The sequence below is a fragment of the Labrus mixtus genome, chromosome 2, assembly GCF_963584025.1.
Source record: "Labrus mixtus chromosome 2, fLabMix1.1, whole genome shotgun sequence".
Taxonomy (NCBI): Eukaryota; Metazoa; Chordata; class Actinopteri; order Labriformes; family Labridae; genus Labrus; species Labrus mixtus.
In genome coordinates, this window is record NC_083613.1 from 9,064,904 (window position 1) to 9,080,911 (window position 16,008).

At 40.4% G+C, this 16,008-nt stretch overlaps 1 protein-coding gene across 1 annotated transcript; it reads right to left on the reverse strand.

Annotated features, from left to right (window-relative positions):
• Positions 1 to 8,322: 8,322 nt before the first annotated feature.
• LOC132954125 (deleted in malignant brain tumors 1 protein-like) lies at positions 8,323 to 12,573 on the reverse strand. Its single transcript, XM_061026597.1, has 3 exons — positions 12,463 to 12,573; positions 12,030 to 12,117; positions 8,323 to 8,762 (listed from the first exon to the last, which is right to left on the reverse strand). Exons 1-3 carry the CDS (start codon positions 12,571 to 12,573, stop codon positions 8,350 to 8,352), a joined length of 612 nt encoding a protein of 203 aa, XP_060882580.1. The 3' UTR covers positions 8,323 to 8,349.
• Between the last annotated feature and the right edge of the window lie 3,435 nt (positions 12,574 to 16,008).

Consider the following 16,008-nt stretch of genomic DNA (forward strand, 5'->3'; position numbering starts at 1 on the left):
TGGTAGCATGGCAAAAGGTGTGTATACGGATCACATAGCACATCAAGTTGAGCTATGTCGGAAAAAGGAGCATGACCAGAAGGAACAGGACCAGGAAACCAACTACAGCTGGTGGACAATAAGAAAGAGAAGAAACAAGCTGTGGTTATGCAAAGTCAACCTAAAACAAATCAATTACCACCACAATCGCAGCATGAACAGATTAGTTTCAGCTAACTCAGCTGTTATCAGTGATTCCCAATGTACCTTTTTCACAGTCAGTTTTTGATCAACCACAGATAGGAAGTTTAGGAAGAGGTAGAGGAGGAAATTTCCACCAGTCTTTAGGAATGTGTCATAATTGTGGATAGCTAAGCCACTTTGCTTGAGAATGTTACAGGAAAGAGGAAGAATAGAGGAAGTTTCAGAGGAGTATAGACAGATGCTGAGGTTGGAGAGGACTTTTCTGTTGTTTACAGGAAAGGTCAAGGAGTTAGATTTATGTTGAAGGAATTGTAAGGTAGAATAGTGAAGGTTCAGGAAGTAGAGAGATAAGTGAATGCTCAGATAATTAAATTGTTAGACCTGCTAGGTCTGATGCTTTAGGAAGCACATGGTTTAGCTCATGTGCAAGGGGGGAGTTAGGAGAAAGATTATGAAAGAGTATGGTTTTTGGGTACTGTATTTGCTTGAGCAGATTGATTGTGTCATAGGCAGGTGTACAATTTGTCTAAAAACAATGTTAGGACACCAATAGGTCCTATGTGTGAGTTAGTTGTGGATTTTGTTGATATGATAAGACCGGTAGGAGGTAAAAGATGCACTGAGAAAAATGATTCTGAGGAGAAGTAAATTTAACTTAATTAAATCTGTGAAATCAACAATAAAAATTCAAGTTAGTATCTTTACACAAATATATCTAGTATTTAAGTCAAAAACATTTGTTCAAAATACAAGACATTGTGATTTTTTTTCGGAACACGAATAATTTAAGTAATTTGAGCCAATCTTTTTAAATTCATCCACACAACAAAAAACGATCATGTTATCTTTACTGTGTTTCCTTCGGTATTTCAAAAACATCAAATACTACAATACCCATAAGCCATCAGCGTTCCCAAGCGCCAACGGACCTGCGGTGATTCAAAACAGAGACGGTAATGAGCGGGCAGAAGTCAATAAGGTAAGTAGAAAAGTTTTTCAAAGAGTCGGTTAGATACTACATGACTTTATTTTCTTGAAGTTATCGAAACAATATAATTTACCAGAGGCTTATCGTGTTATTTGATGATACCATTAGTCAGTAAGTACGTTTAGAGAACTGGAAGGTAACGGTCATCTGACTCTAACGTTAAAATATGGCTAGCGAGCACGAGAAGATAAAACTGACACGTGCAGACACGACACCTGGACGGCTGGCTGCCAGCGTCGGTCCGTTGGTTGGCTTTGTGGCTGTCTGGCTATTGCGCACTTACAACGAGCCGTATTTGGCACGTCGGGGTCCGAAGCATAAATTCCGCCGGTGACCGCAGCACACGTTCGCCGAAGTCCACAACTCATAAATTCCAGGATAGAAAGAGCGCTTGCCTTCAGAGTACATGTTACCCAGTTATTCCAAATGTTTTTATGATAGGGCACATTTGAGTTTTCATATACTTAACGTTTTGAATCTGTATCTAGCTGAAAAGAGGATTTAAATATTCTCTTCTATCACTGTTTATGCTAGGCCTCTAACCTCATTGGGAGGCACTAAAGTAACATTAACCTAACAGATTGACTGATAAGCATTATAAGCACTATAAGCTGACAGATATGACCAACATTTTTATCACAGGTTTTCTGAAAATGACAGTTGAAATATGCAAACAGGGTGCTAAGTGTGTTTTAATTTCCAACTTGAACTTAATGAAAATGCTTGGCTCGAAATTCTTGTTTCATTATTTTGACATATTAGATTTAAATATTTTAACAGAGGGAATTTTGTATATACATTTGTATAACACCATACATTAAAAGTTACAAAAGTCTATTTTCTCTGTGTTTTAAAAAAATGAAATCCTGTTTAGAGAAGGTTGTGAATGAATTTGATAGTTAATGAAATTGTAATGGATCAAAGTTACACAAGTAATTATGCAATGCTTAATTCATTAGTTGTCAGCTATTTAATTAATGTGACATTTTTCTTTAGCTTTGGGTCAATTCATAATGCTTTGTTTAACATAAAAATCTTGAAATAGTTCATTTTTCTCTTTGTAATATGTAACAGTAACTTGATTTATTCTCTTTTTCCTTACTATACAGACTCAATATGTCTGCCAGACTTCGTGTCATACTGAAAGGAGACATTCGCAAACTTTCCTTGCCATCTGGAATCCCCCAAACTGTGGACGAATTAAAGACTATTGTTCAAGAGACATTTGATATTGAGCAAGATTTAAGTTTGCAGTTCCAGGACCAAGATTTTGATGGACAGTTTTTCACTCTCCTTCAAACTAACGAAATAAAGGACAAAGACACCATCAAAGTGGTTCTTGTGGAACCAGAGATCATCTTAACCATTGAGGATTCTATGAATGTCAAAGGAGTCCAAGATAGCTTTGGTAGCAGTTGTGCTGATTCATCAGAGGATGCAGGTTCTTGTTCTGCCGCATCCAGTGACACCATTATTCTGCGTTCTCCAGGAAGCGCCTCTTCCCTTCGTTCTGAGTCTTGGCCTGCTCAGTTTGAGGTACCTACCTTCTCCCTTGACACTGAGCTTATTCTACAAGCTGCCAATGAAGCTCACAAGAAGGATGGAACCCTTCTCAACAATCCTGCCGTAAAATCCAACATTCTGGACAAACTTGCGGAGACCATCTTTGCCTACACCGCCTATCCTTCTCAGGCACAAAGGGAGCAGGTTGCAGAGGCCTTGGTTATGAAGCACCCATGTTTGAGAGACCCAGTGTCCTTCAATGGCTTATATAGTTGGCACAACAGCTTGAAATACAAACTTGGGAATTACAGGGCAAAGGTGAAACACCTTGGACTACCAGAGCTAAATGTAAACTGTCTGAAGAGAAAATCAGCTGCAGATAAAACTCCAGTGAAAAACTTAAAGAAGGCAAAGAAATCTGAGGTAAACTACCTCCCACCTCATCCTCAAGGTGACACTGATGCGACCCTTGAAAAAGAGAGAGTGGAGCTTCTCTATGAGCACAAGAAGAGAGACAACAACACATTAATCAGTGAGAAGATGGCAAAAACATTCTCACTACGTCGAAATGATGTTATCCTCAATAAACCACCAGTGATTGACATCAAAGCTAGATGGCCTGCCCTCTTTGAGCCTTCCCAAGTATGTATATTTTTATATTGTCTTGAATGTTTTCAAATGAAGGGTCTAAAGGATTTTGAAATTGTCTTTTTTTTCCAGTTTTGACTTAATTAATTTCTTAGTTTGACAGAATACCTTGTATTGCCTTCACTGTTGTTTTAGGGTTAATTTAATACCTGTCTTCCTTCCCTGTTTTTCTGGAATTCTTTCTGTGTTTAGTGATGTTTTTTTCCCTCTCTGTCTTGGTCTCTCTTAGATTGAGGAGGAATTTCGGAGGATCACACTGAAGCCATTGCAGTCCACATTCCTGGGGAAGTTGGATCAGTTCTCACCTAAACTGTTGAGCCTGTACAGGAGGAAGGGAGGAGCTGTGGGGAAGAAACTTGATGCGACCCTTGACATGTTAGATGAGGTATGTACTTATATCTATTTACAAATGAGTTTATGTTGTAGCTATATGATGTCTGTGCATAACATTCTTTCATATCTAATTTGTTGTAGGACAACAGCATTGAGTCACAAAGAGAAGCTGTAGTCAGAGGCCTTATTCTCTATCTTGGAGAAAAGATGGAGGATTTAATCAAGGACTACCAGGTAAATAAGACATACCTCTGCCATTACTCTGATTTGAAGCCCTGCCTGTTTGAGACAAAATATTTAATTCTAGGATAGCTAAAGGTAGAAGTAATTGTATGCCTTCAGGTTCTAAACTACTGGTAAGTATTTTAACTTATGAAAATAAATACATACACAGTACAATACAATAGGGTCTTTTTAGTAAGCCTTATCTCTTTTATTTTGAAATTCCTATTAATTTAAATGTTCATAAGAGAAAATTGTTTACACATCCTTACCAAGCCATGAGTCTCCATTAGAGATATGCCAATGTTCTGTGGCTAGCACAGAAAAAAACAACTAAACACAATGACATTTACTGTAGGTGAAATACATCTTGTAGATTAAGAGGGATTGTTTGATTTTTTTGTGTTTTGTTTTTAGCCAATACATTCACAACAGTTACCTGCTTCTCCTGGCCGATAAGAGAGTTAATGATGAATAAATCTGTGTATCCCTCTTATTGATAAAGATGTAGGTTTGATTCTCTTGTATGGTGTATTTCACAGATATATGATGATGATGATGCTGCGGATGTCCAGGATACCCTTACGACATTTGTCCTCAACATCTTTGTGGTCAGCAAAGCTGGGAGCGAAGGCCAGACACAAGTTGGGATAGCCATCGAGGGAGCTGAGGTACTTTTTGGGGTTCCCAATGTGGCACATGCTTGTGCTTACCTTATGGGCCTCATCTATGCCCTGGAACTAAGCTACCCTAAGAAACTGAAGTACACCTTTGAGGTCTTTCAGAAGATCTTCCTTGAGCAGGAGGATGGGAACAAAAGAATGTCCTCCAAGATACACGATCTTAAGGTCAGTCTTCATGCCTAAAAGCCACACACACTTCATTGAAGGGTGTGAGTTTGGTTTTATGCTGCACTTTCTCAGGTTACACTGTAAACTATGACTTTTTATACTGGTGTACAGTGCATTTTGTTTTTTAAAAAAAAATAAGTAAGTAGTTTAAACAAAGAACAATCTTGCTTGATCAACATAAATAAATTATGCAAAAAGTTGCCTTAATTTTTTTAAGTAGATGTAGCAAAATATTTTTAGCATACATGTATGCTAGTTGTTGTGGATAGATTTAGTTGTTGCTAGTTGTTGTGGATAGATTTTCAAGATGGGTTGAAGCCTGTCCAACTAAGCGGAAAGATGCTCAGTCTGCTGCCAAGAAAGTTTTTGTGTTGTGAGGTTATAAGCAGGTGGGGTCTCCCAGACTGCATATCTTCGGATAATGGAAAAGAGTTTGTGAATAAAACAGTAAGACTAATTTAGAAAAAATTGGGAATTAAATAACGTCTAGGAGTTGTTTATCATCTGCGAATCCAAGGTTTTTGTGAAAAAAAATGAATGATGTGTTAAAAAATGTATTGTTAAAATCTGCCAACACATAGGTCTGAATTTGATGAAGGTGTTTCTGTTGGTGTTAATGGTGTTTTGATTAAAGCCACTTAGAGGTCAAAGTTTAAATTTAACTGGAGGCGACTGTTATACGTTGATCTTGATGCTACTGACAATATGACTAGTGTCATAGATGCGTTGAAACTTATAAGGAATTCATTTGGTCCATCAGAAGTAGCAGGATGGTCTGCAAATGCTTGGATGCAATAACAATTAGGACCAGTAGGAGCTATAGTGGCTCAGATTCTGATACTACTGAGTGGTAATGATCTAAGTGAAGATGAGGAGGTCATAGAGATTGGACAAGAGCTGGTAGAGAAATGTCCATTTTGAATATCTGATTTCATCATTGACTCCCTATTATTTTGAACAAAGAAGTGAATGGAGAAAAGGGGGGAAATTGAATAGGTTAATCATGTAGTGGAATAATGTGAAAGTATGATACAAAAATGAATATGTTTTTGATGTTTTTGTATGTGCAAAGATACTGGTTGTTGATTTTTCTTCCTAGGACAATATTTGGGAGACTAAAGTGAGGGTGGCTAATTGTCCAGAGATCCTTCCAGCCTAATGGACTTGAACAACTAAACTTAGGACACTGGAGGATGGACATGGACAGTGGAAACCTGAATGAGGACATCATGATGAGGGGTTTCGATTGAAAAATCATTGAGGGGTTATTACAGTAGAAGCTGATGCTGCTAAAAAAGCAACAGTTTTGATATATATGTATGTTTTATGTATGTTATATGTATATTTTTATAGTATTGGATTTTCTTCATTACAATGTAATTTGTATTATTGGTTACTATAATGTACTTTTTACTCTATAGTAGATATTTTTAGTTAAACATATTATTGGGATTAGTATTGGAGTTTTCAGGAACTGTATGAGATGCATATATTGGGACCTCAGGTGTTTTATTTCTTTATCGATCCTTAGGGAAAGTGGTGTTAGGTAGGGAAAGGTCCATTGGAAGGTGCGATGGGTCGACCAGCCTGACTTTGGACAACTTTTTTGATTTTATTTCTGAGGGTTTAAATGTGTGCATTTCTATATCGTCCTATAAAGTTTTTATAACCTTTTTCTTTTTTGATTTGATTGGTTTGGAGTATTATATGTGGTTGCCTGGGGCAGAGGGACCGTGAGAGAGTTTTCCTGTCTAGATTGTTTGATGGATAAAAAAGAAAGATAGCTGCCAGATGGGTTTTTCGCTCTCACACTCCAGAACAAACAAATATTTTATTATATTGCTAAGGTTAAGCATGGATAGAAGTGATTTTTATGAGGCCAATTACCATCATGATTGTATGTTTTTTTGGTTTGCGAGACTGTCGTCTCGAAGGGGGGAATGAAGTGTCTTAAATATCTAGGACAGAGATATTATAGTGATCTTTAAGTGTATACTGCACACATCTGTTAAAGGAGTTTCCTTCAGTGGAAGCTAGGATCCCCCGCAGTGGAATGTGAACAAATGGACCCTTATGTTCAGAGGGTTTCCCGGGGACATCTAGACAGGAGATTGTACCTGTGACCTGTGTTGTCCTTTAAGTTTATGACATACATATAATTGCAGAGACCCCTGCTGCTGCTGTTGAAGTAGGAGGGGTTGTCCTAAAAAACAAACAGATAAACAGATGTCCTCATGTGTCTGTGACATGGTGTATAAATAGCATTCTCAGTGTATGTTCGGGAGAGATCGATATTGGCTTTTTGTCTCTCCTGAGCAGACGTGTTCAGTGATTCTGTATCTTGTTAATAAACAATTTTGTTTGAAAGCAAGTCAGTCTCAACGGCGAATTTCTTCATCATCAAACATATCAACAACGGGAATCCACATCACAAGAAAAGTGAAAGTAGTAGAAACAGTGGAAAAGTGTGTGAAACTTAAAGATTTGAATAACAATAGTGTGAATGCTGTTTACAGCATTACGGCTTACCTCAGAAGAGATTAATTTGGAGTGAACACAGTGGTGAAATCTCTGTGATGTGATGGAAATTCAAATAAAAAAAAAAAGTAAACCTTTTACTCAGAAAACAAGACAACCTGTCATAACAAGAAGCGTCAAAAAAGTGATAAAGAAGCTTCATAAAGTCATCAAGGTTAGAAGTTCTATTATCAAGATGAATGATGCCCTTCATAAGAATGTTGCCTCCCTACAATTAACCTTTGGTTACGTATCCAGTAATTATTAAAAAATCCAGCTGAACAACAACTGAACAGATGAAAACCAGTTTGACAGTAACTGAAGTATGGGCCTGAAGCATAAACTTGGCATAAACAACGCATCTCCATTGAGTACTGAAATATGTCAAGGTGGCAGAGGCACCCATATGGAAAAGAAATAAAAATGTTTTACTAAATGTTTACATCTTTTATCTGAAACTTAATACACGCATGACAGGGATGGGCAATATTTCTGGTTTTCATGATTTCATGGCAGATTTTGTCATGTTTTCTTCATGTTTCCAATTAATTGATATGTAAAAATGTACCTGAGGGCCTCATTGAGGGTTGATGGGGGCCACCAGTTGCCCACTGTCAGACAATGAGAAAACGGGGAAAACGTCTCCTTATTGAGTGCTCATTTCAAGGGCTTAAATTAAGAGTTGGTGGCTAAATGATGATTTTGTGAGCAAGAGGACAAATGGCCGAACGCGTTGATGTGATTGTCATGTCTGGGATCCAAGAAATGTGGAAACCACAGCGATTTAAAAAGTTAGTCTCAAGAGGTTTGGTCAGTGAAGTCAGGCTGAAGTTTACCATTACCGCAGATGGAGATTTATCTGTACCACCTGCCGCTTTGAAGCTCACAGTGTAAAAACCTTTTCTCCGATTGTCCTGAAAACTCAATGTGTGAGAGAGGACAAGTTTTCCTACATTTTGAAAGGTAGCAAGAAAAGTGAAAGTAGTATAAATAGTGGAAAAGTGTGTGAACGTTTTAAAGTAAAAATGGAGTCTCTAGGCGGACCAGAGCCAAAGTTATAAGGCTGAGAAAAAAGTGGAAAGGTGGAAAATTTTCCCATTCATTTCAATGGGGCAAAATTTTGTAGAAAAAGTGAAATAACTTAGAGAACTTAAAGATTTGAATAACAATAGTGTGAATGCTGTTTACAGCATCCATCCAGATGGGTCCACTGCCCTGTCCAAAATAGGCAACTGATGGTGCTGACAGAGCCCTGCCACAGCCCATCTGTCTGCACACCACCTGAGCATCAGCCAGGCCCCATTGATCATCACACACCGTCCCCCACTGTCCACGGTGGAAGATCTCTACTCTGCCAGAGCAGGACTGGTTCCCTCTGTTAACCAGACGGACCTCACCCTCAACTGCTGAGCTGTTGTCAGGTGTTGTGGTGGAGGGGATGTCAGCTGTCACTTGAGTGGTGGTGATGGTCACAGGTGTTGTAACAGGTGTGGTGGGTACAACTGTGCTGATAGATTCTGGAGGACCTAAAAGAAGAGTCTCTATCAAGTCCTTACACAACTACAGTCTACATTGTTATCAATATTTATGAGCAAATGATCTCTTTATTTGATCACGTGAGACACAAGAAAGAGTGACTTCAAAAGACAAGATGTTTAATAAAAAACAGCAACAATGTATGTGTTTTAGTACTGTAAAGATCATGTTTTATATTTATCCAACCCATTACTGGCAACTAAAATCATCCTTGACCCCTCAAAGACAAGTGATATATTTAAAAAAAAAAACACATACTATCGATATACATTTTTAAATAACAAATACTATTTAAGGATGAGTAGCTAGATCTCTGCTGAATATTATACCATAGAAAGCTTTTGACTAGAGCCTGACCGATTAATTGGCTAATATTAGCATATCCAGTGACTATCGTAACGGTTAACTTTATCCCATATTTGCCGATATTACTAGATTTATTCACCGGTCAAAAAGCATTTCATTTGAGTTTCATTGTATTACACTAGAAGTTCTGTTTCGCCAGCAGAGGGCGCTATATAGATTACAACAAGCATTATCACTCTCCAGATTGTCAAGCACTGATGCAAGTACATGCACAGTTACTTTTGAGTGGAGTGACCATCTTGTCCTCCTTATAATATATATATTTTAAGTGTTTGATAACTTCATTTGAGGGATCAACAAAATACATTTGTATTAGTTTTTAATTTGGACGAGCTAGTGGTGCTAACCCGGCATCAGAGGGAATATTGGGAATGTAGCTTAATGCTATTCACGGAGACCTGGCTAACGGAGCTAACACCGGACTCAAATGCTAAGCTGGATGGTTTTCAGCTGATGTGGGCTGACAGGACAAAGGAGAGCGGTAAGAGGAAGGGAGGAGGGCTGGCGGTGTTTGTGAACGATAGATGGTGTAATCCGGGGCACATCACTATCAAAGAACAACTCTGCAGTAAGGACATTGATCTGCTAGCTGTTAGCATGAGACCTTACTATCTGCCTCAGGAATTCTCGCATGTTATCGCGATAGCTGCGTATGTTCCCCCCTCTGCTAATGCAAGCTCGGCGTGTGATGTCCTGTACTCTTAAACAAACAGGCTGCAGACACAGCACCCACAGGCCCTCTTCCTTATTACTGGGGACTTTAATCATGCCTCTCCTTCCTCTACCCTGCCCACCTTCACACAATATGTCACCTGCCACACCAGAGACAATAAAATACTGGACCTTTTCTATGCCAACACCAAGGAGACATACACCTCATCTCCTCTCCCTCCCCTTGGAAGATCAGATCACAACCTGGTGTACCTCCTGCCTGTGTACAAACCTCTGGTACACAGACAACCAGCTGTCACCCGCACTGTTAAAAGATGGTCCGATGAGACGGAAGAGGCTCTTAAGGACTGTTTTGAGACAACTGCGTGGGAAGTGTTCTGTGATGACCATGGGGAGAACATTGACAGTCTCACAAACTGCATTACTGACTATATTAATTTCTGTGTGGATCACACCGTACCCACCAGGACTGTACGTTGTTTTGCCAACAGCAAACCGTGGATTACTCCTGAAATAAAGGTCCTCCTCAAGGACAAAAAGAGGGCTTTTAGGTCAGGAGACAAGGAGGAGATGAAGACTGTGCAGAGAGAGCTGAGGAGGAAGATCTGGGAGGGGAAATGCATCTACAGGAGGAAGATGGAGGAACAACTGCAGCAGAAGAATGTCAGCGGAGTCTGGAAGGGCCTGAAAACCATTTCAGGTCACAAGGATTCCAACACTGAACTGGTTAGGGATCAGGAGTGGGTGAACGACCTGAACACTTCCTTTAACAGATTTGAACATCCATCCACCCCTCCCCCTACCCATTCCACTCTGCTGCAACGACCACCGTCTGCCCCCGCTGCTGACTGCACCACCCCCACCTCACCCCCCTGCATATCACTCTCTGCTCCCCACATTGTCAAACCCATCCCCACCCCCACACCCACCCCCACACCTTCCAGCACACAGCCCCCCTGCTCCAGCCTGTCACTCACAACAGCCCAGGTGAACAGAGAACTGAGGAAGCTGAAGGTCAGAAAGGCAGTTGGTCCGGACGGCATCAGCTCCAGGCTCCTCAAATCCTGTGCAGACCAGCTTTGTGGGGTTATGGAGCACATGTTCAACTTGAGCCTGAAACTGGGGAGAGTACCAGAGCTCTGGAAGACATCCTGCGTGGTACCGGTGCCAAAGATCTCCCGCCCCAAGGACTTCAACCACTACAGGCCAGTGGCACTGACGTCACACCTGATGAAGACCTTGGAGAGGTTGGTCCTTCACCATCTGCGCCCCCTGGTGAGCTCATCAATGGACCCACTGCAGTTCGCCTATCAGCCAGGCATCGGGGTGGATGATGCTGTCATCTACCTCATGCAGACATCTCTCTCACACCTGGAGAGGGCTGGGAGCACTGTGAGGATCATGTTCTATGATTTCTCCAGTGCTTTCAACACCATACAGCCCATGCTTCTGAGGGACAAGCTGGAACACACAGGAGTCGACCTGCACCTCACATCCTGGCTCCTGGACTATCTGACCAACCAGCCACAGTTTGTGAGGACACGGACTGTGTGTCTGACCGGGTCATCTGCAGAACAGGGGCCCCACAGGGGACCGTCTTGGCTCCCTTCCTTTTCACCCTGTACACTGCAGACTTCTCCCATAAGACACCTAACTGTCACCTGCAGAAGTTCTCTGATGACTCTGCCATTGTCGGCCTAATCACTGATGGGGACGAGGTGTTACAGTGCGGTGTGAAACAAGGGAGGTGGACCCAAGTGCGGAAACAAAAAACTATTTCTTTAAAATAAAGATCAAAATTCCAAAACACAAAAAGGCAGACAGCGCTCTGCTGGAACAGGAACAGGGAGCAGACGGCGCTCTGCTGGAACAGGAACAGGAGGCAGACGGCGCTCTGCCGCAACCAGCGGAACTGCCTCCAGATAAACGCGGGTAAAACCAAAGACCTGGTGGTGGACTTCCGCAGGCGCAGACCCACTTCTCCCACACCGGTGAACATCCAGGGAAAGGACATTGACATAGTGGACTCAAGGATCAACAAAATAGATTTGTATTAGTTTTTTGATCTCTACAGATCAAAAACATAGATCTAAAAAAGATATCAGCCTATTTCTTTATTGGATTTTCTTTTCTCCTCAATATTGGTATTGGATCCAAAAATCCCATCTCAGCCGGCCCTACTTTTGACAGATCATAAGAATTATATTTACCTTCACAGACGACACCAGCATCTTGATTGCGTCCACAGTTGTGTGATCCAAACCCTCTGTGCCTGCACTCTCCAAGCTTGTTTCTAGACTGATTTAGATGAAAAATGTAAATATGTGGTTACAGAGTTAATGTTACAAATGGAACAATACCTGCACAGTATGCAAGCGAACATGTGCTTGGCTGCACAAGTTTGTAGACAAAGTAGTTTCCATAGCAGAGCTTGACATGGATGGTGTGTGAGGAGAAACGACAGCACCTTCCTGACCATGAGTTACACACAGTGCGGTTCACAATCTGACCTGACTGTGTGGGATGAGGAGTTGTTATCCATAGAGGAGCATCGGTTCCACACCTTCTTTCAGCCACACACCTCTCTGGAATTTTAGCATTGGTTTGCCCCAGAAACAGCCGATACCAGCCTTGCCAGTTAACATTTCGATCACAGCCTGGGTTCTTGGTGGACGTGTTATTTGTTGAGTGCCAGTCATCATTCAGCACAGTGTACTCCTGGCAGGGGTCAGCACACTGGAGAGTCCCATTCATTCTGACACAGTCTGTGCCTGAAGGACACACAGTGGATCCACAGCTGAACTGGACAGACTGGGAGGAGGGACCTGATCTGGAGCTGGGGGAAGGCTCCAAGCATACGAAAGAGCCTGGAGTGTTTCTACAAACCTGAGATGGTTTGCATGGGGAGTCTGTAAGAGAGCACTCGTCCGTGTCCACACAGCCCCTGTCTGGTGACCACTGATAACCTTCTTTACAGCAAGAAGAGTCACTACAGAGTTTTATATTGTAACACGAGGCCATCACCTACAAAGCCAACGTTACAGACACAAGAGAGCGTCTGCCTTGAGAAAGTGTCGCCTCTTTCTTTAGACTCGAGGCAGGCGGCTTCATCGTGACATGAATCACAGCTGGATACACGTGTTCCCGTGTACAAGAATAGTAAAATAAAAACTTTTCAATTTAAAAAGTAACTATTACATAAAAGTGATGTAAATTACATTGTTTTTTTCCTTTAGAACAACTTGTTTTTTCTGCTCAAATCTCACCACAGAATAGTGCATATCTGGAAAACCTACAAATGTGATGATTTCTTACTTTCTTGGAAATACTTGAAATTAAGTGCAAGACAAGACAAGAACTACTGGTGGTGCAGAAAAATGACATCGAAACTGTTAGTATTTAAATAATGTAAGAATAGCTGATATACATTATCACTGGAGTAGTAAAATGCAACACTAACAGAATTAAATATCATAAGAATTTTTAGCGGGGTAGGCTTATACTGTGAAAAAGTTGAGTATCACATTCTTATTAATTGGTCTTCGAAACCCCCACATATGTAGTGTCATCAGTTTGGTTTGTGTGTCGGGAAACAAATGAACTAATTCATTTGATCAAATGCTTTTATTTGAAGCACATGACGACTCAAATAGGAGAAAAGATACATGATAAAATGAAGTCAGATGGTATACCTGATGTTTTTACGGTAAAACACTGTAAAAGCAGGAGTAAAAACACACCCCTAGGCACCGTCATTATTGTCCACATCCACGATATTAACTTTCTGAAAAGGAAAAAAAGGCATGTCTGAAACCACATTTTCAATGAGATGCATAAAATTCAATACTCTACCCATCTTTGTGCTGACCTTGCAGCTACCACAGTTTAGGTAAACAAAGACTATTCAGATTTTTCTAGACTGTAAATCATGCTAAAGTTATCTGGGACTCAAAGAGCAAACCAAGGGGAATTGTTGAAGGACACTCGAATATTCTACACATTTTATCAAAAATAGATCAGGTTAAACATTTATTAATGGACTCTTATCTGGATAATCTTTGTCTCAGTTAATCCTGGATCAACAGTAATAATATCCCAACACATGTACCTGGTTATGTTTGTTGTAGAAGAGACAGACAGTGAGGGGGGGTATATTAGAGCAGTAAGCAAAAAGTGAAAATGATCTGTTCAAAACATAGTTTTCAAGAAATAATAAAATAACCGACCAGGCTTACTAAACTCAGTAAAACCCCAATTGACTTGATCTTCATGAATAGACTTGAGCACATTACAAATACATACAATTTCATTACAGACCTGAGTGAGAAAATTATCCAAAAAACATTTACAAGCCTTCTACAATGATTCTCATAAACCAGAGTCCACAGGCATTCCCAGCAACAAAAAATTCCAATTTGAAAATCAATTGCAGAATATTAATTGGGAAAATGTTACAGACATTCAAAATTTTGATTATTTTTGTTTTACAATGATGAAAATGCTTACTGATGTGATTCAGAAATAAACTCAGTCATTGAAGCATCCACAATGTAAAAGGGCCTTACCGTGGCTGATCAAGAGTATTAATCTGCTGATGAAAAAAAGAGACCTTGCGCTCAAACAATCTTCATGCACAACTCATGAACAACTCACAAACTCATGCAGACACACTTGTTTTTAAAGGGCTAAAAGATAGGGTAGTGAAAGAGCTGCATTGTGCAATAACCAGTTACTTCATCAAATTGATTGCTGACTCGGAAGAGAAAAGCTCAGCACTTTGGAAACATCTCAATAATTTAACCAACCGAACAATTAACCCCAAAAAATCAATCATATAATTGAAATTGCAAATAAATGTAATACATTTTTTTATTAAATCAGCTTAGGAACTGGCAGCAAGTTTTAAACCTGTGCAGTTAACAAGATGTATCAAGAGACATCTCAACGTCCTTTTATATAAGAAAAGACAAATCACAGCGAGACTGTTAAAGTTTTCACTCAGTTAAGGCAATCAAAGGCCAAGGATATTTTTGGCTTGGATACCTTTTTTTGTAAAAAAAAAAACATAGCGCTCGTCTATCAACACCAGTTACACATATGGTAAACTTATCCATCAGTACTAATAAATTGGAATGGAAAACAACAATTATAAACCCAATTCCTCAGGCTGGAGCACCTGACCAGATCTTTAACTACAGACCAATTTCCTTCTTACCCACACTCTTGAAAAAACTGTTGTCGACTACCTTGAAAGTAGTAACCTTCTGCACCCCAAACAATTTGGTTTTAGACAAAGGTACTCAACAGAGTGGGCAAACTGTTACCTTACTGAAACAATAAAACAGTCATTGGTTGAAGGCAGTGTAGTAGGAGCAGTATTTTTGGACTTGAAAAAGCCTTTAATACTGTGAATCATGACGTTCTCCGAAATAATATGCAAAAAAATGTTTTTTCTAATTTTGGTTTCAAATGTATCTTGAATGCAGAGAGCAGCGTGAAAGAATAAATTCCACTCAGTCATCTGTTCAAACTTGCAGAATGGGAATTCCACAATGTTCCATTTTAGGGCCCTTACTTTTTAGCTCAATGATTTACCAGACAGCTGCAAAAGAGTCAGCTGTCAAATGTATGCAGACGACACAGTTATATATGTGAATATGTACAATCCGATCCATCAACCGACTATGGACAGACCTCATTGGCTGCAAACTCCTGGTCAATAAGCTCAACTTCCCCAACCAATCCTTTCCATCCCTCGTCCACTCCCACCTCTACATCGGGTCCTCCAATACCCGATCTGATCGGACCTGTCCAAAGTCACCTCCTGCAAGCAGTAGAAAGAGGAAACAGTGCCAGTCTACTATCATTGCCTATATCTCATTATCAACAACAACATGGGCCCCTGGGAAAACCATCTGAAACTGTGTTTCCTCGAGGGACTGCTCCCCCATCTCCTCTCTCACTCATGCCTCTTGCATTGGCTATGAGGACGCCAGACTGGATGAGGTGGTGAGACACGCAAAGCATGCTGAAAAACAATTTCAAGCACAACAAACAGGAAAAGCTGAATCAAAAGAAAAAGCCCTTCATCTGGTCCAAATATCAATGGTAACAGGATGGTTTACTGGACAGGCGCATGCAGGAGGGGATTCTCCAGCCATTGGTTTTGATTGGAAGGGACGCCATGAG